We start from the raw sequence: 21,223 nt of genomic DNA on the forward strand, positions 1-21,223 counted from the left end.
GGTGAGTGATGTAGAGATTTGGCAAAAAAAATGATCAAAACAACTGAAATAAAAGAAAACTACACCCATCAGCTCAACAAGCACCACCTTCACTCTAAATGTCAGATACATTAATTAATCTATTTCCAGCATCAGAAAAATCTCGTCGGACACCCGATATCCATCTCACTCGCAATTCCATGTCAATCCCTCCTGACTCTTTCAAGGGATGTATCGACCGCACCGAGATTTGTGAAACGAGTAAACGAGAGGCCACGCCACGCGATTAAAAACGTGTCCAACAAGGTAGTGAGGCGATGGACTTGGCAGGGATACTCGAGCCGCAGAACAGCCCCAACGACTTAGTGGGCTTTGCCAATGTCAACAATGTACAACAGTATCAGCAGCATCGGAGCAAAGAGAAATTGGAGGAGGAAGCGAAGGACGCGATTATAGGCGACGCCCCCGCAGCTCTGCAGCAGCCGTGGCGCGTCTTTATTAACCATATTGACAGCTATCACGCCGGTAAATTGGCAGACGTGAGTTGATGCAGATTACCTCTAGGTATTCCATCTCCTGTCTCTACACGGTGCTAGTCGCGTTTCCGTGTATCGTTGAGAATACATAGTTTACACCAATGTCACTTTTTTGTGGTTATGCCAATGTATGGACTGTTCTTTTTTTTTCTTCTTCTATTTGTCAAATTTTTTTGCACCACAAAGGTACACTCTTAATTTCCATAAGCTGTTGTGATTTTATTTCACGTAATACTTTTTTCACGTAGTACTCCAAGAAATACTCGATGATTAAAACCAAAGTCCAGAATTCACGGTGGAATAATTTCTAGCCTGAATTTCAGAGAAAAAAAATTGAGAAATGTAGCAAGTAGTTTAAAAACGAAAAAATTGGGTTTCAGCAATTATCGTGAAAAGAAAACCTACGCGTGCGAAGAACTCTTGGTAAAAGATGTAGCTAATTGCAAACGCGTAGCAGGGAACTCGGGGATCATCTGCAGACTCGGGATCCTTTATATCTTCATCGTTTTTAAGATATTCGACTTTACAACCTGTAGTATTAAACAATAATTTTGTAATTATTAACTTTGTAATCATCGTACAAAAACGTCGTCTTAAGGATCTCATCTCGATGATTATTGCCGGAGTATGTCGAATGGGAATAGGCGTGGTCCAACAGCCCATGTCACAACCACCAATCAGTTAATAATAATCAAAAGTGCTCCTTGGAGCGCCGGCCGTGGCTTTAAAAATTTCGATTGGACCATTTATATTGGAACGTCGGCCCCAGGAGGCTTCAGCAAACTAAGAGCAATCAAGTTCTCTTGGAAAAAAAATTAACGACGTGATGAAATAATTTCAGCTGCTGCTGGAGCACGAGTACGACGCATTAGTATTCGGGGCGCGCGACGAGTTCTCGGCTAGGGACAAGGTCGCTGTGGAAGAGGAGCGCGACGAGGAGGAAGAGGAGGACGAGGAGATACGTCGAAAGCCGGACGGAGGACAATTCGAACCACCACGGAAATTCGAGCTGACTGCCACGGCATTCGAGCCCAAGGTTCGCGCCTTTTTTTTTCACCAGATCGATAAATGAACCCGCTTTCCGCTTTGAAAGTATCGAGGGAGGCTTTTCCGTGGGGACAAAAAAATATGAGGGGGAAGCAGTGTGCGGTACGGGTGGCAGAAAAAGAAGCTTTTCCAGCTAAAAACATCCGGGTCGTGATCGATGGCGGGGCTACGGTTCGAGGGACTGGTTCGATCGCGATGGTTGATGGTGTATTTTTGTCATGATGGGATTTTCTTTGTGAGTCAAGTCCAGGGATATATGTATATGCATGTCGTGTTTTTTTTCGATCTTAAAGAAAAAAACTGTTTTTTTATTGACAAAGTATTTCATGCTTGGGGTATGTGTTGATTTTACGTTACAGCATAAGAATTTTTCGAGTAAATGTAATAGTACGTTTGATTGATGGAAAATGACAGCAACAATCTACCGTGACTGACTGATTTTGATTAATGGATTTAAATAACAGCCAATACAATCGAGTGGTACAACAACTGTATTATTACATGAAAAATTCGTTTTGTACAGTACGCTTGCGAAGGTGTGAAACTTATTTCATCGTTGAAAGAGAATAAAGAAAAATTTATGAACGAAATTTTGAGCTGTGGGTTCATCATCTACGACATAACTCAAGACAAATCACAGATCGATGAAGTAAATGTTGTGGTTGATGGTAAGGATTTGATGCATGTATGCTATCATTAACACGGTGAATGATAATATTAGAAAAAAATACTAAAGCTTAGCCTTTAGTAGGATGAGTCTTGAAAAATTCAAATGACAAAATCAAATGTTTATCTCCTGCATAATATAACTAACATGATTTTTGGAAAATGAATTTTGGTCAAACTTTGGGAGATGATACCTGATTTTCTACCATAAGAGAAAATATTTTGAAGAGGACGTATGAGTGTTTTTTTTGCTATTCATACTTATGCAGCAGCCACAGTAAATCATTAAGTACATTGGTAAGACAAAAATGAAAGCTCGAAGTAAATAGTTTCAAAAAAGTGTTGCTGAGCCCAAAAGTAATGTAACAATCAATGGAAAGACCGAATCTTATTTCACGCGCTTTTATTTCACTTGTTTCTCTGTCTGTCGATGGTGAGATGGATGGAATATTAGCTAATTATTTAAATTCCTTAAAAAAATCCTTGTTACAAATGACAATGTAACATAGTATTATCTTTTTATTTTTTTGTTTAGTATTTGCAAATTGTACATTACAGACTTTAAGTAAAGATTAGAACAGATCACTTATATTTTCAGCCCTTTGATTGCTCGTCTTACCTTACTCGACTGTTTCTACTTATTTTTTCAAACAGTGTTATTTAGAATATTTTTCGAAATTACTGTTAAAAAATTAAACCTAAAAAATATTAAAGTTCTATAAAGATACGCTTTTGTATCAAATATAGAATCTTAAAAAGTAAAAAATACCTTTTTACTTTAACGATTAATAAAAGTGGGGGACTTCAATACCATGGCTCTTGTAAACAGTTATAATTTAAAAACATCACTTTTATCAATTAGGCATATAATAGAATATTATTAAGCACTTTTTAGTAAGTGAGTAACATCATATCTTTATAATTTTCTTATACTTTTTCCTTTATTTCATGCAAAACTATCTCAGTAAAGTGCGTCCAACCAAAATAACTTTTCTATCATTAACCGTGACTTAGTCATGTAAAAGCACAAGATACAACATCCACGTGTCATTTGAAAAATAAATTCACTAAAATGTCAAATATCCCGAGCACTTAATCGCACCATGTGGCTGCTGAAAGCCCAAAGTTTCATCAAGATCAGTCTCCTGGAATCCTCATAAGTAAAATCAATAACTCTCATCGTGCGTCCACAATATTCCAAGAGCTCGTCCGGATCCTCGAGTCAAGGCCTCAGCAATGTTCCCCCTGCCATCGAGCCTCGGAGTCATCGACCCGGCCCTACCACTTAATTTTGATCTCGAGCCTGTCAACGTGGGCTCGCACCACCGCCACGGACCAGCCACTCACCGATGCCGACTACCGCAGGCGCAAGCCCCATCCAAGCGCCCGGGAGCTCCTGGAGTGCGAGCGCCGAGTTGCTACGGCCGGGGCTCGTGGAAACGCGAAGCACCTACTGAAGACGCGCGTTGTCTGCGCTGGTGTGACCTACGGCGAGGGAGAGGCCGACCTGCACTACGCGTTTAAACTTGCCTGGCTGAATGAGCCCTGTCTTCCTGTGTTTGGTCCTGGTCGTGGCGACAACCTCGTGCCTCTCATCCACGTACGAGACCTCGCTTGGTAAGGGATACACCCCCGAGTTATCTTTGTTTGCTTTTAATTTCTTATTGTTATTGTTAGACTCACAGCGCGTACGCTCGAGTGTTGATGTGAGCTCAGTATTACGATACTACCATGTAAATCCAAGTGTTTTAAAACAAAACACCTACGTGCTCAACTTTTTCAGTGTTTGAATCGTCAGCTACTTCAGAACAAATTACGTGAGCAAATGTTTAGAATCTATGATAGCAAGTGAACACTTAATTTAAAGTTTTTGAACTTGAAGTACATTCGTCGAAAATTTAAAAAAATTCCGTGCCTAGTAGATTCTTTGTAGAATTTCTAGTATGGATCCACTTTTGCTTTTGGGCCAATACATGGCTACCACATATTAGCGTGAATAACAGTAGCTGATTTTCAATAAATGTGTAGGCGTACAACACGGGGACACCTATTTATCTGATAAATGAGTATAAGCGATACCAGCAGCGTAAGCGATCGCCCGACTTTTTTAATTAAAAACTACCACCCCTGATTCGCCTCTCGTGCGATTCGCGCCAACTGTTAGTATGAAAGTTGGAAATGACTTTTTATCAGTTTGAGCTTGTATTTCCATTGTGGGAAAAAAAATGTATTTCCCACGCTTCAGTACTCGGAAAAGTTCTCGATCCATTCACGTAATCCTGTTTTTTCGCGCGCGGCAGATTAAAAGTTTCGATACACCTCTTTGTTCCGGCACGTAGGTCGGTCTACGCAGTCATGAGAAATTGGCCAAAGTCGCGGTACATCGTGGCTTCTGAACCACAACCGATGACTCAAGAGAGCATAATAAAGGTACGTAATGACGAAATATTTTTCAACGATAATCGATTAAACGACTACCTACAGTACACTATCAGCTATCAGGGATGAAAAGTAAAAAAAAATGAAAAAAAAAAAAAATACTCACTAACCATTTTCTAGAAAAGTCTAATGAATCCGTATAAAAAAAAGTCACAACAAGCATGTCTTTTTAGTGCATCAGCGCCAACTTGGGCAGTGGTAAGGTCAAGCTCGTATCCACTTCGGAGGCCGCAAAGGCCCACCCAGCTGATGTGACACAGCGCGTCCTTGATCTGATGAGCATCAACCTAAATGTGCGGCCGAGATACCTGTGCGAGCCGAGCGTTGGCATGAAGTGGAAGTTCGGCACCACCAGCTCGTTCGGTGAGAACGTGGCTGCTGTGGTGCACGAGTACAGGGAAGCTAGGAAACTCTGGCCTGTGCGCGTCGTCGTCCTCGGACCACCGGCATCTGGAAAATCGATGCTGGCTCGTGCCCTTGCCAGACATTACCGGCTGCATTACGTGGCCCTTAAAAGGCTCATCGCCGAGACTATTCGGCAGTTGGTGAGATGATCCTTATTTCTAGCTGCGTACTTTTTTTTTTTTTTTTTTTTTTTTTTTCGTTTTTCTTGCATTGGAGAATAACTGTTACTTCATGAAATTCCTAGGGGTAAATTCATCCACTCATTCACAAGAAAAAAATATCTTGAAATTTCAATAAACAGATCCTTATTATTAACGGGGAAGTTCTGATCCAAAGATTTTTCTTTCGTTTACGGGATGACGGGCTTCCACTTTGTATGAGAGAACATTCACTAATGGTAATGTGAGTCTAACTCTTACTTTAGGACCAATAAAATTTTCTTTCGATCAATCACAATTTTTGCACTATCGTAAGTCCCTGTACTCCACTTCTAAGTTATGCCCTGGAATACGTTCTCATTTTGAGTGCTCAAGGATGTGTATGATTTGTGGGTGGGTAACTAATAAGCGAACCTTTCTGCAAAACAAGAGCGATGAAGCCAACGATTTGAGCGTGATGGAAAACGATCCTCATGGCGAAAACGAGGAGCTTGACGACGATGCCAACGAAGAGGAAGATTCGCAAAAAGAGGAAAATCCTCGAAATCTTTTGAACGAGATCCAGCGTGGCCTTGACGAAAACAACGGTCTGCTCAGCGACGATCTGTTAACCAAGTAATTCTTTACTGCCATTATTATACATCTTCTAGATCTAGATTTAGGGACATTGATAAAAAAACATTGACAGCAATAAAGATAGGCTAAAATATATATTGACAGTGGAAACGTATACTAAAAACTCGAAAAGAGATGGACACTTAGATAGAGATAGTTACGCAAAAAATTATACAGATATGAACAGACTGTTATAGAAGTAAATGATCAGATACGACCAAGACGTATGAAGAGAGACATGACTATAATGATAATATAGTCATAATAAATAAAAAAATGTGCATGTAGTTAAAAATCATAAGCAGTTGAATATGAAAGAAAAGCAAAAGAAAGAGCAATAAAAAGTAAGAATATAGTAAAGCAAAGACAAAACAAAGATAAGATTTTAAGTTACCTTACGAAAAGTTGAATTACTCGATCGTATGGGCCTTGAAAATTAGCGTAAGGCGTGCAAATAAGCAACGGTAATAACGTGACACAACCACCTGTAATCGTCAGAATTGTGAGGCGTAAGCTACTGTCGAGTGAGTGCCAGAACCAGGGCTACGTAATGGACGGCTACCCAAAGACGCTCAACCAGGCGCGGCTTCTCTTCCAGCCAAGGGGGGAGGAGGAGGAGGAGGACAACCCCGTTTTGCCAGAAGTTGTCATTGTCATCGACGCCAGCGACGACTTCTTGACCGAGCGCGTGATCAGCTTGCCCGAGAGAGACTTGCACAACACTGGCTACACGGAGGAGTGCATGCTTCATCGATTACGGATCTACAGGTTAGTTGTTACGGGGCACGTCCGGCTTGTCGGTAGCGAGAAACTACACAGTATTCGACTGAAAAGTTCGAGTGCTCATGTCACTCACTACAAAGTTTTTATCCACGCTTGGAATTACAATCCGAGGCCGGACAAAAATAACGATTATCGGAAAAGCAACGCACCGCCCTCTGAAAGAGTTGAGAAGAAAAAAAAAAATTTTGTCCAACAAGATGTGTAATATGCTTATACTATGTTCGCCGATGCACAAAGGCGATGCATGATACTCCGATATTATACACTGGCATTCGGATATCACGTCCACGCGTGGGCAAGCATCTAAAAACGAAAAATAGAGTAAATTCCTCGAGTTATGCTAATATACGTAAGCCTCCGACTTTGCCTTCCAGACTTGGTATCTACATGTTGTGTTACAATATATTTCATTGCGCGTGTGGATAGGTATACACGCACGCGAACACGGTTTCAACATGTGCCATCTTTCTGTGCTTCGTTTATACTTTTGCGAAGCACTCGTGAGTCTCGCAAATCCTTTCTATACACACGCACAGCATAAATCTTACACGCGCAGATTCATCGAATAAGCAAAGGATGGGTGAGGGTTGGGGGTTGGAAAGGGTTGAGCGCGTGTCTGACCTTTATGGTATCATGTACATGCAAGCCACGATCTTATCGCTTAGACCATTATGTTTTTTTCTTTTTTTTTTTTCTTTGTACATTCATTTCTACCCGACGTCTGTAAACAGGGAGAGGAACGCAGAGGAGATCACACCCTTGCAAGTATTCGATGAGCTGGAGATACATCCTGTCGTGATAAACATCGAGCACGACGACACTCCCCAGATGCTGGTCACTTTTCAAAGTTGTCGTGACATTATCGGGATGCCACGTAATTACGGTGAGTCGTCATTGCTTATCACAAGTCTATCATCGCTTATACTACGGGAATCACAAATTTATTCATATCCATCTCAAGATCATGTCACTAGTTATTGTGATCACTCGTCGATTGGCAATCACGAGTATATCATTAACCATTAGTGCTTATCAATCTTCACTTTTGCACATTACAAGTTATAAAGATACAACGACACAACTCTGAGATAACGAGTGATGAGACGATGTGCATGCGAAGATTAAAAAATCTGAGTCCCAGTACACGAGTGGAATAAAGTTTTTATATACCTGCAGGTCTGGATCTGGACGAAGTGCTGGAGGAAAAGAGACGTGCTAAGGAGCTTGCAGCCATAGAGGCTGCTAGACTTGAGTGCGAGTTCGCCGAGAGAAGCCGAGAACGAGATGAAAGAGCTCGGAAATGGGTAAGTGAGCTGTATCGTTCTTTCTTATTATTAACATTTTCGTTGTGTACACTGCGATCTCTGGTTGATACTCCACTGGATATTTCTTTAAAGGGCTCTGTTTGCCTTTTTTAAAAATAATTTGTTTACGGAAGATATTGCAGAGTTCACTCATTGGGTACTCATTTAATTGAAGAGAAGATTGGATGAGAGGTTTTTAATAAAATACTTATTTTTCATGCATGCGTTAACTCGGTGAATAAAAGCTTTTGCCATTAACGCGATTGAAACATTTATTTCAATATTTACGTTCTTGTATTTACTTTTAATTTAAATGAACCAGCATTTTTCACATTTTCAAAGAGAATAAAAAAAATATTTTATTTCATACAGTCGAATGGAGTATTTGTTTTTGCTTTCACATCAAATTGGCATTCGTTAGTATCAGAGCTGTTTTTTCTCTTTCAATGACATAAATAATCCTCGAAGCTGTTAGTAGCGAAGGTTACATATCAATAGATCATTCAATGTTTAACAGTACACTCCTATTTTTCAGTAGAAATAAAAAAAATGGTCTTTAAATTCAATCATTTCTATTTTTCACGTCACTTACAATTAGTAAATATATAAATTTTTCATCCAAAATATGACAGTTTTCAATTAATATATCTAGTGGACTTTGGTGTTCTAAAAAATAGTGGAGTACCAAAAAAATTTTGCTTTAAATTAAATCGTATTTCAGTTTGAAAAAAACTGCAATTTTTTGCATTTCTTTGTGCCAAATGAATAATTAAAACAAAATTAAATTGGAACCTAAGTGTCCTTGCTCATACAATCAAGCATCAAGTTTCAATTAAAGATTCAATTTAATTCTCGATTGAAGTGCCTACAAATGAAATCAAGGTCAAGAATCAAATGTAGTACTCAACTAAACCGTGACTTGACAATTCAATACTGAATTATACTAAGATTCCTGGGTGACACAAAAAACCATTTAATCAAACAAGCAACCATCGAAAAAAAGCATATTACGCAACATTACCAGTAAAACAGTTATCATAACAAAAAAATCGCAAATCATCCGAATACCGATCCAACGTATCTTTTACATTCAGGTTGATTTAATGGAACGACTGAAGGAAGAAGAGGAGGAGCGCCTTTGTCTCGCAGCAGAGCCGCTTCGTCATTATCTTGTCAAGCATGTCTTCCCCATTATAACCCAAGGTCTCACTGAAGTGGCAAAGTTAAGGCCAGACGAGCCCATCGATTATCTCGTAAGTCGACGCATTTTTTTACCCTCGTTTGTTTTCGTTGTATCTTCTCCGTTAACATTCATGATCTCTGTTTTCTCGAAATAACTTATTAATCAACTTACTCAAAAATACCGTATAGCACAGATACATAAAACGAGAGTAGGGTACATCCCACGAATCCAATATCAAGCTCCATTTGTTGAAATATGCGAAGAAAATGATAATTCGCATTCTCAGGAGCAACTTTCGCGTCAAAATACATTCGAGATACCAATCAATCACCCCCCCAAGTGAAAAGAATGTCCACAAGGCCGTACCGTATTCACGCGCCCTTTTACATTCATTTCGATGCTCTGCAGCCCTCCCCAGAGAAATACATAGAAAAAATATTACTCTCATTGTGCGCGCGTCGCATAGGGTCAGAGACTCTGGAACTCCATTTAACGGGTACAAAAGATGGATAATATGATCGAGATTTTCGATTGAAATAATACCATTCAAACAAAAAAATAACGACAAAAACTCCAAGAGTAAAAAAACAGTATATTTTATACTTGGAGAAAATAGCTACGGTAAAATTCAGACATTATAATAGTTACTGTAGTTCATTTGCCTAGATAAAATAACCACAGATTTTTTTTCCGTACATTCTGTTGCGAAAGAGGCAGATGTCAAAAAAAAAAAAAAAAACACAAAAGAGTTAGAAAAATAACACCTGCTATCGTTAATTATACGCGTGTCCGGAAAGCTCTTTCACGTACCAGTGCACGCTAATGGACGCACGAGACTACTCTCAAACACGCGAGTGGTGTACACCAAGAGTACTCGGCGAACGGAGGAGAAAAGCCAAAATTGAATTAAGTCAGCCTCGCCGTGGTAGCTCGGCTCTTATGTATCCCATAATCGCTCCCTGCGCTCGGCGCCCCCATTAGTCCCTCTGATAACTCTCCAGTGGGTAGTTCGAGATTGCCGGGCGGCTATGTGTACTTTTCCCCTCTCATCCTCAAATCGAATTGCGCTATTTGGCCTAATGCCCCGACGTTTACGGGCCCAGCTGTTGGCGATAGGGTATGCCTGCTGCTGCGGCTGGACTCTCCACCGATGCACTAAGTAGTTTAGGTCGAGTTATGGTCAGACGCGACCCGGTGACCACAGATTGTTGGCTCGCTTCGATCGGTTAATCGTATCTCTCCCATACGGGTGATTTTAGAGAAAAAGTTACCACACACCACATTGTCTCCTAAGCTTAGGGTCACAAGTTAAAGAGGAATTTCAACCACTTGAGTCTCGTTTACTACAGAATGTGCAGAGATTCTCCATTCATCGTCAAAAGCCTCAATGAGAACTCGAATGTATGATTCAACTCTGAATGGCGACTCAATGGCAGTCGATCAGGCTCCCGTGCACATAGCATTGACGCGAATTAAAGTTTTTCATTCAGAAAAGCCATCACGTCGTTCTCACTCGATTTACCGCAGAGCAGGTAATGGTCATCACCAAGTCAATGTCAAGGGTCCTTTTCGTGCATTGGAAATCGGGGCGGAGGTCGAGTAAAACTGGTATTGTTGAAAGGTGCTTTAATTGTATACTCGTGTGTGCGAGAGGAAGAGGAAGGACGTTCTATTTGCTGCTGTCTGTGGGCCTTTGATGTTTTCTCTGTCGTGCATGAAAAGTGTTGTACAAATGCGCATGGCTCTCTGTTTCATCGAAATGACTGGGAATTGAGTTTCATTGTGCAAGGGAAATGGCTGGTTGTTTGTGTTTGCTTTTGTCTGTTTGGTGAAGAGAAAAAATTAGCAGCCTGGATTAGTGAAAAATTCGTTTGAAATAAATTTTGGATGATGGCCATCATTTTGGAAGGTTTAATGATTCAGTTAAATTTTCTATACATCAAGGTCATTGTATATTTTTGCCCACAGTTATAGTAAACATAATAAAATAGGTACTTCGATAGGGATTTAATTAAAGTAAAAATGAGGATATACAACTTTTAATACGAAAAATGAGGTATTTTTAGATGAACAAAATATTAGCAAATGTACTCCATTCAAATTCGCTTATCTGTAAACAGTTATGAATTTGAGTGGCAGGCAATCAATTGTGCTCAAATCCGGCTGGATTTGTAATTAGCCGTAGAGAGTACGAATGCCAAAAAAATAATTCTGTGGATAAAATGTGCTATTCTAAGGTTTTTCAAACCATCCCTCGCAGGAAAAGTATCTAAATCCGTATTCCTGGATTCATATACTTAATCGGATTCTGTGAGCAAAATATTAAATGCTCTGATGTACAATCTAACTTTTTCGTGGATGTATCCAACGAAACACGAGTTCTGCAATCGAGAGTTCCATCAATACATGATACCTTATACACACCACATGAATACTATCGAGTCACGCGGGTACGCCGATCGGATACCCGTACACAAAACTCTCCGGTTACACGTGCCCCCAATACATGTGTGTGCATATATATCTCGCCATGGAGTTCATACAACTCAGCCAGCATTGCTGGGTTATATATCCGGAGCATGCATGCGATTTTCATTTCTAGCGCTCCTGGTCCTTTGACTCTCTCTCTCTCCCTCTCTCTTTTGCTAACTGTAACTCGATCACTTTTGGCTTGTGTCCTTGCAATGGCCAAACTAAAGACGATAGGTGCTTCGACCATCTATACCTGGTGATTGCACAAAGGATATCATTTTGGATATCGAGCTTTTATTCTCACTTTTTTTTTGCAATTTATTTTGAGCACTAGTTACACACCGAATAATCAGTGAAAACAAAACAAATTCCCACGAGGGAAAATACAATAATGGTCCATGAGAATGGAAAGAGAGGGAGAGCATAATATGAGGCTCAAAAAGAGGAAGTGAGCATCAATGGAGCGATTTATACGCAAACGCACCTATCTGTGCCAAGGCTTTCGATAATGCCTTTGAAATAAAGCCAGCTTATTTCAAGAGCAGCATTGACGCATTCCAACGTCAATGTCATCAAACGGGAGGTACCTTCGTGTATACGTATACACGTGCGTTACGCTGAGCGACATTCGATGAACTAGTTCTTACCTATTTAATAATCATTGAGAATAAAAAATACTATGCGATGTGATACTTGGATAGTTTACGTAGTATTATTCATTTCTCGCAATTACTCCCCCCTTTTAGTGTTCCATTCATTCCGAATTGCTGCAAATTGTTGATACGAAGGACAATTGTTCTTACGTTGATGATTGAAAAGCCTGAAGAACAAAGATTTGATGACAAATTTTTCATTATCGTCAAAGCGTGAGAGGCAAACACAGAGTTGTCACGGCCATTGTTTCCCCTCGAGGCTTTGGATATTTTTTTTCGTAATCGAACTGATACAGGGTACAGTGAAGGATAACAGTTGGCTTTGCGCACGTCAAAGCAAGAAAGATAATGATGAAGTAGAAAGAAATTCATGTTAGAAAGTGCGGGCGTGAACTAACGTAAAGATTCGCATCGTGCATCCAAGAAAATTAAAATTCCTTGAAAGGGGGGTTCGCTTCGGTTCAGAAAAACGTCACCTCATCACATTCAGCGGGTCGATCTCCATCAACGCCCATTCAGTCCAAGGATCGAGGATATTTTTCCACGGTCTTTTTAGAATTTTTCTAGCGTACTCCGATCCCATAGGATTATCACAAACAATTTCTAAGAGGAAAATAAGGGAGTATTTTTCCATCTAGAACAATTCTTTTTTAGAACCCTTCGAATTATTTTTAACGAAATTGATATTCTGTCGTTTTTTTTCGATAATTAGATAATAAAATTATTAGTGATACTCAAAATTTATAATAAATATAAGTACATGCATGAAAGGGAAAAAATAGCGTGACACAATTTCAATTTAAAACAAACACAGCAGTACAGGTGTGAAAAACAAAACTTTCCAAGCGATGAAAGTTAACTTTCTGCAGTTGTTCATGACACATTTCCCAGACACATCAACCTTGAAAGCTCTGCTGGCAAGGGATATCGAAAGACACCCTACAGGAAACACCTTGGTAGAGAGCCCTGAACTAATTATCGTGACCACTATTTATCATCACGCGGCTGTCGATACGCAAATGAATCGCGTACACAACACAGCCCTGTCGAGTACCTGTGAGTGCGTGCACGTGCTAACACTCGTCACCTACTCCTACCCATCCACGTTTAAACTTCCTCCCAAAAAAACTTTGTTCTCTCTTCCAAGCGTTCGGGAAACTTATCCAATAGGAAAAGTACGTGCGAAAAATAATACAAATTTACCCGTCTTCAGGCGGAGTACCTGTTCAAGAAGAACCCAGAGGCCTGGGCGTTCGAGCCAGACCACACCGAGACCCTGAGCTCAACCATCGATTCCGTCCAGCAGCTAAGAGCGGAGGGTCTGCTTCGAGCCGACTACGGCCTCTACGATCTCGTGAGTCTCGCCTTCACCAACGAGTGCAGCGGCTCCGGCAACGAATCGAGCACGGTGGAAAAGACTAGCTACGCGGACTCACTCGCACCCGAAAGTGGATCTTGTGAGTGCGAGAGCTGCGACTGCGACAGCAGTGGAATGGAGACCCCCCACGTAATAAAGGAGAATACAGTGGAAGTAGCACCCATGGAGATGATACCGACAGAGAAAGACATGGCCCTGACGTTGGAGGTGTAATAATGAATGACGGCTGCACGTCGTTGTAATTGATGGCTGTATTTTTATAATTGGTGTCGAAATAGATATCCACGAATTTGTGTATTGTCTTTTTGCTGGCTTTGCCACCACCTTGATCCCGGAAGATGTGGGCTCTGTTTTATACTTACAGCAAAAGTACAAGACAGGACGTTTTTTCGTCTTTTTCTGTTAAACTTTCTTTACTCGGTGATCCAGGAGAGGGTGGAAAGAATTTACGGCCGCAGTGGAAAATGAATCGGGAAGAAGCCAAGAAAAAAAGCTGCGCTTACAAAGTATCTCCAACTAAAAAGTAATGGGTAAGAAAATAAAACGCCGCTCCTTCACTTCGAATCGTTAAAATAACGGAAACGACAATGACACTGACATTAATACATGCATCGCAGCACAAAACGCGTAATCAACGTCAAAAACATGTACAAGCTCGATGACCCACCCTTTCGTTTACCAGACGCTTCAACTCAAGATTTATTGTAAGCGTTTTCTTTCCGGAGATCCCCCCGTGGGAATGCGAACAAAAGGCTTTTCGTCTGTGAGTACATTGCGCCACTTGTTGCACCTCCTCCTTCATCCATCACACGGAACACTTACAGATACGCTGCAAAAAGCTCCTTTTGCTTCGCACAATATCCACACTTTTGCTTTGCCGTTGAAATAAACAAACAGAGAATCTACTCAGTGGCACAGACAAACAGCAACAACAACCACAACTGTCGGTGCCTACAGGGTGTGCTTTTGTTTTCTCGTTTCGAAGGCCAACGGTGAGCTCGGCTCGCCCTTTACGTCAGGAGATGCAGTACAGTACACAACGCCGTCGTGTGGCTCCTTGAACGTGACTCTGTAAAGGTCGGCACTGCGCGTCACTGTAAGGCGCTATCTTACGAAACATCCTGAACGAGCGCTGTCGGCGGCCTTTTCCAGTGATTATAAAATTCATGGAGATGACGGCGGCACCAAACCCATATACGTGCTGTGGGGGGGGGGAGGAGAAGCTGTACAGGTGTATACTAGCCATATGCGCGCCAGAGGCTGATCAGAAATGACGTGCATGGCGGCATGGGCGGTGCACTCGGAAATCCACAGGGGCTGGAAAAGAGAGGGCAGGGAAAAAGGGAGAGGGAGAGAGCTTTTTCCCGTGGCCACGAGGGGCCAAGGACGCTCTCTCTTTCTCCTTCTCCCTTACGTTGTTGTGCGACGCAGACGCTTGTGTATGTATTTATGCACGCAGTTCTCTTCTTCGGCGTGAGAGACACGCATTTGGATGCTTCGTCTGCGTCTCCGATTGGACTTTGTCAGGCGTTGCCTGCTATTATTAACGGGGAAGCTACTCCGGTTTGAGGTATTTTTACGTATCTTTTTAGCAGGATCGACAAAACTCGGCGAGCAACCTTGCGTTGCTGCATTGTTTTTTTTTTCTAATTTTTTCAAGACGGGGCTGACCTTACGTTGAGCTGTACTACTTGCTGCATTTTATGGCTGTAGGTGTTGTCGGGTGCAGCGTGACGATGTTTCTATCTATTAAGGCTGATTTTGTGGTCGTTTTAGGGTTTACAGAAGTGATTTTTTTTCTTTCTTACGAGGAAAATGGAAATTTGGGCCGTATTTACGAGGTTTTGTGACTGATTGAATAGGTGATTTTTTGACTTAAACGTATTGGTGATGATGATGAAAACAAAAAATTGGTGAAAAACCACGAAGAGAAATGGTAGCTGAATGTCTTGCTGATTATTGTGGTGGTCTGAAGTTAAATTGTCTTCTTTTACTTTTTCTAGTAAATTTTTGAGTAACTGTTTTCTAGTAAATTTTGTCCATGCTGTATCGAAGAAAAATTTCAGAAAAAAATCATCGATTTGAAACTAAAGCAATTACAATCTCACGTTTGTAAATGGTTTAAGCGACTTTAAGTTTAATAAGAGTTTGTAATAAATTTAGAGAACCGATTGCACTTAATTTTTTTCAATTCAATTTTATTTTTCATCTGAGATTTTCGTATCATTTGCAGTTATGATTTTTTTTTGTTTTTTGTTTGTAAATGTTAAATATCGTGCAGGTTTCGAAAAAAGCTCACTTTGTGTAGCAAAAATATTAAGAATCTGAATGAATTATCATCTGACGATAAATTTGTTTGACGTGTTTGGCATAAAAAATAGTATATGATTTGACCATCAATGTATTTTTCAAACATATGTTCAGGGTATGAAAGCAGAATCCGGTAGAAATGAAAAACAGTTCGTAAGTGCTGCTTTCTAATGTATAATTTTTTTTTTTCGTAATATACTTACTATAAAATGTACATACAAATTCAAATATGATTCCTCCAGATGATAAAACTTTTTTTTCAATATTTATATACATCGTTTTTTCGCAACTTCAAGCAAAAAAGTATCACCAGTGAGCAACGATTTATAAAGAGATTGATGTTCCTATCTAATGTCAAGTAAAAAACGAGTTATTGGATATTTATATGGCACAAAACAAAGCTGAATAAATCTTTTTTTTTTGATAAAGAATCGTGTGACGTCGATATTCAAATCTTCTGTTATAGCCATTATGTATACATAGTTTATAGGCACGTCATACCGTGAAATAATGTTCTATACGTGGTCTAGGATATTTTAACACATTGATTGTCATACAGTTTTTAATAATTGGATGGAAAGTTTCAAAATTTTTATCAGAAAAGCAATTTTAACAATTTTATAAATTTTAGTGGTTTTAAGTGATACTATAGTATATACTATTGAATAAAAAATGTCAGTTAAAGTAACATTATCGATCGATTCGAACATTTTTTTTTAGATCAACAAATTTTTCTTGCGTGAAATGTAAATTCTTTATCAATATCAAAAACTGATTCTTCAAAGCTAATGAGTAACAAGCTGGAGATTCAATGTGAACAGATCAAACAAAAAAGTTTAATTGACTTGAAACTAATAAAGTTATTCTGACACTATACTGCAATCTATGTGTAGTTAAAATTTTTCTTGTATTTTGAAGCAGTGATGTTTAAAAAATCAAGCCATCCGTAAAATGAAATTAATATAATATGTTGGTGTGTTAATAAAATCCGTTAAAAATTTAACTTTAAATTAACATTTTTAGACGTGTATTTACTTATGTCTTTTTGTTTCATATTTGGCCAATAGAACCACGCAGCTAGTTCTATCACTAAAGACGTAACTTCAAATTCACATAACTATTGTGCAAGAGCCCATCGTGAGCATTACACGTAAATTGGAAACGCAACCGTTCTAGAAGCTTAAAAAAAAACTTCTTTTCGGTAGAGTGAGCCATCATTCTTTTTTGAATCATTTTTTCTTCCATAGTTAGTCAAACAACTCTAAATATTATTTACAGTGGCTCTTTTTTCTCAAAAGTATAGGGATTTTTCTTAAGTTCTGTTTACTTGTGATTTTGAAGAAAAAAAAAAAAAAAAAAAAAAAAAAACTGTTTGAGTTTTACTGAAATGTGCAAAAGTATTCAAGACGATGTTGGTATTATAGATACTCCAAAGATAATATCTGCATTTCCAGTAAGAGGATATCTGTGCAATCTTAGGCAGGAAGAGATGTCTGTGTCAAGGGAAAAATATAAGCTGAAGAGCGTACCAAACGGAAAGAGTACGCTGATGCGCGCGTATATGAGAAATTTCGCAAATAAAATCTCAAGGAACCTGATTACCCGAAATTGAAAAAAAAAATTTTGAAACACATTGAGTTAATTATTCCGTATGTCTCTAGAAATACCGGATCACTCGTAAAAAGTAATTAACAATATAATGCCTGGCATATTATTATTATTTTTTTTTTGTTCAAAGGGATGCAAATTTTTTCCAAAAGTAAAAAACTCGCATTAGAAACGTGTATGACTTTTTATAATTTATGAAATAAACAAAATGTGGCATCTTTAAGTTGCAAAAAAATGCCAATCGATGGAAAAACAAGGAAGTTTACAAAAACTTTGATAAAAACAAAATTTCAGGAACGGGCGCCTCAGTGAAAATTTTTGTGAAACTTTGATCGCTTGCAGTGGTCATCGATGTGTATACATACATCATATAACTGTATTCAACTAGACACCTGTTAGCAGGAGGCGATGCGCCCGCCCGCACGAACTAGTGTACATGTGAAATACAGTACTGACGCGACCGACAGCTGAATGGCGACAGGCACAGGCTGACATGTCATGTGTACCAATCAGTGAGTTTTTGTTTGATGCAACAAGTACAAAAATCTCAAATGCTCTGAAGCTTCTAAACAAGCAGAAAGTAAAGAAAGGTAGAAAAAAAGACTCACCAAAGTACATCTGCAGCGAGTGGTTGGCCTCCTCACCGGGGGCGACTCGCTCCTCGAGCATCCTCTCCGGCATGAGTTTGACTACTCCCATATTTGTCTTGGCAAACAGATCCGGGAAGTTGAGACAGTCGCAAAGTGACGAAAAAAAAAAAAAAAAAACAAAAACCAAAACAAAATAAAAAAGAACACGATACTACCAACTCGACACAACGAAGCGAAATAAAATCAAACAAACGACTGTCGCACGTAGCACTTTCCGACAACGGCGACGGGGGGCTACTCGCTCCGGGCGATCAGAGTCGAATGAGGATCTCCGATCGGTCGGGGAGCACCGGTACGCTTACGCACTAAAAAAAGAGAGGGAGCGAGAAAAGCCGGGCACGCGCGCGCACACAGAGCCACCCCTTCTTTCTATCCGCTGCCCTTAGCCGACGCCGAGGGACAAAGACGGAAAGGCAAGTGGCCCGTGTCCTAGGCCTCGGCTCGCGGCCAACAGGATAGCGGCAAGGATACACAGCAGGTATGGGTGCAAAGCACAGAACGCGTACAGATACGGTCACTTGTAGGGCTGCGCTTGCGCGGGTACATTGTAACACGCGCACAATAGCAGCGACAACCATAGCGTGGCTATACCTGCAGCGCACGATGGTTAAGGGAGGAGACACGAGCTCCCTCTCTCACTTTGGTAGCTGCTCACCTCATCTCACCTCTCGCAGGACAGGGAAGCAAGCTCTGCCAAGAGTTACGGGGAAAAGGCCTGCAGTCCGAGGATGAGCTTACCGGCAGCGAACAGGAAAGAGAAAGAGAGAAAGAGAGAGATAGGTAGAAAAGCGTCACCTTGAAAACTCCGCGAGCAGCTGTGTATGGAGGTGCAGGAGCGATGCCATCAGTCTGGAGTGGGGCGACCAAGGCGCATCAAATACGCACATACACAGGGGGTGATCAGCCATCAGGGGCAATGTCGAGTCCACAAGTGGGTCTCGGTGAAGGTCTCGGCTCCCAGCCGGCCTTCCGACGCTTCTCCCTTTCCCATCGGTCCGTTCACGGTCGCGTCTCGTGCGCATAGCCTCGTAGCTTGCAGGTAGCTCAGTGGCAGCCTCTCTTCCCCCTTACCGCATGCCTCATGCTATTTTTTTTCCCCTCTCAGTACTATACACCCTCGGCCCTGTAACATTTCCATCCGTGAGTCCTACGTGCCATGAAAATCTTACTTTTGCACAGAGGCTCGTGTCTAATCCTGTTTTTATATGTCTTGCATTGGGTTGAAAGGATGCACGGTGTGGAAATCATGCTTTTCTTTTCTTTTCTCCACGGTACGTTGTGCTTTCCGCTTCAGGGCACGATATTTCGCAGATGTCGAGTTGTGTCCTGTGAAGAAAAATAAAACTTACTGTGTGGTATCTGTAATCAAATGAGCATATCATAGAAATTTTATTTTTCCTTCAAATTTTTATTAACTGAGGTCCAACATATTAATTTACACTTTTAAATAAGCTCCCACTACTCTTTTGTTTTATATAGGTACACACGGGTGGAACCCTGATAGAACAATAGTTTCAGCCTTCACACGCAGCATTAGTATTAGCAGGAAGTTGGTTCCTACATCCTAAAAAAATCTAATTTGTGACAGCAGTACCGAAATTTTGTGTCTGACTATACTTGACGTATTCTACTGAATAAAGATACACTATCATGATAACAAAAAGTTTCTAGTCGAACAAAGACTTTTACTTCCAAATTTTTTATAGCTTCTTTATGTATTGTAGTATTTTTGTAAGCCCATAAACTTTTTTCAGTGATGTTCTCATCTTTTTAAATCTATTTACATGGTACTTAAAGATATACTCGAATTTCACAAACTTTGGTTATACACTGGGGTTCATGAAACATAAAAATTATGAGTTTCCAGTTAGGGTACGCAGGAGGGTTGTTCAATTATTTTTGAGTTCAAATTTTGATAAAACAAATCCATGTAAAATGTAGTTTTTAGCTAAGAATGCTTTACAAAATTTTTATGAATTTCATACGCTATGGATGCTCACAACTTTTTTGATACTTTTTTTTGTACTTTTCATCGTATGTAAGCAACTTGGATTTCGTTACTTTTGAACTTCTTACTCGACTGTGAAAGTTTTAAAAGACCAATTTCTCCGAAAGCCTTCGATCTACTGTTTGTGTTCTTTTCAGGTACTTTATTCTGTCCTACAAAAGACACGCACGAGTTCACTCACATCTGCTCTTCTTATGGTACGAACTGACAGCCTTTGTGTACGTTCGATCGAACTTTGTTATTTGACCGAGATGAAAAGAAAGTTTTTTTTCTCGCTTCCAATTTTCTGAAAGCACATCCTAAATACTTAATGAGATCGAGAGATGAGACGCGTTGTTATTATTATTTTTTATACCGAGATTTTTTAGAGGACGATGACTTTCTGAAAACCATGCCTATTTTTCTTTTGTTTTTCCATTGTTTCTTGTTCAAAGATTGCAAATTTCATCAGTCGTCAATAGTAATTCAAACTATTACAAGCTTTACTATTTACCAGTTTTTTGCAGGTAAAACGAAAACAGCTTACACGCGATCACATTTATGCTCAACTCAATCAACAGTTTTATCCTCTTGCACGACTTTTTTTACTTTTTCTCCTTTGTAGATAACATTTACCACTACCCCGTATAACTTTCCATTACATCGATTCGAGTATTAACTCCAGCGCAGTCCAGCTGATGGGGTCCCTGGTGTAATTTCCTGTTTCTCGGCTGCTTCGATCCTTTTTCTCTCTTTCGTCCGTGCACATTGTGCAACCAACCCATACGCGTACGTCCAAGTCCAGTGAGCCTCGTAGGTATTAGGGGATCCGGCTATGCAGTATAAACGAGGCTCGTGTCGCGCTATACATGGAGCTTGGAGTCCACCGCAGAGTAGTGGCGATAGGGTAGTTCTGCCCGCTCGTTGCTGCGCCATTTCCCTCTTTCTCTCGATTCGTACGTGTATACGTGTACCTGTTGCTACCTGCAACGTCCAGCTTTTTAACTACAGTTATACAGTGTATCCGTATACTTATCGACATTTGTGCTC

At 40.2% G+C, this 21,223-nt stretch overlaps 2 protein-coding genes across 2 annotated transcripts in view; one reads left to right on the forward strand and one right to left on the reverse strand.

Annotated features, from left to right (window-relative positions):
• Positions 1–18,272, reverse strand: part of LOC106636772 (synaptotagmin-9) — a 32,868-nt gene extending 14,596 nt beyond the window's left edge. Inside the window, exon 1 of the mRNA XM_089596745.1 lies at positions 18,145–18,272. Coding sequence (XP_089452871.1) covers positions 18,145–18,235 — 91 coding nt within the window. The 5' untranslated portion in view covers positions 18,236–18,272. The remainder of the gene's footprint in view (positions 1–18,144) is intronic.
• Positions 297–13,831, forward strand: LOC149373476 (adenylate kinase 7). Its single transcript, XM_089596207.1, has 12 exons — positions 297–518; positions 1,357–1,551; positions 2,086–2,230; positions 3,431–3,845; positions 4,568–4,658; positions 4,841–5,212; positions 5,661–5,845; positions 6,344–6,613; positions 7,360–7,511; positions 7,805–7,932; positions 9,027–9,185; positions 13,454–13,831. Exons 1-12 carry the CDS (start codon positions 297–299, stop codon positions 13,829–13,831), a joined length of 2,712 nt encoding a protein of 903 aa, XP_089452333.1.
• Positions 18,273–21,223: the final 2,951 nt, after the last annotated feature.

Source organism: Copidosoma floridanum, unplaced genomic scaffold (assembly GCF_036245765.1).
Source record: "Copidosoma floridanum isolate Cflo_tuat_1 unplaced genomic scaffold, Cflo_Japanese_pri ptg000030l, whole genome shotgun sequence".
NCBI lineage: Eukaryota > Metazoa > Arthropoda > Insecta > Hymenoptera > Encyrtidae > Copidosoma > Copidosoma floridanum.

Coding starts and splice junctions, on each gene's coding strand:
- LOC149373476 (XM_089596207.1), top strand. CDS start 297: ATGGACTTGGCAGGGATACTCGAGCCGCAGAACAGCCCCAACGACTTA. Junction 519..1,356: donor ACGCCGGTAAATTGGCAGAC/GTGAGTTGATGC, acceptor AAATAATTTCAG/CTGCTGCTGGAGCACGAGTA. Junction 7,512..7,804: donor CGGGATGCCACGTAATTACG/GTGAGTCGTCAT, acceptor ATATACCTGCAG/GTCTGGATCTGGACGAAGTG.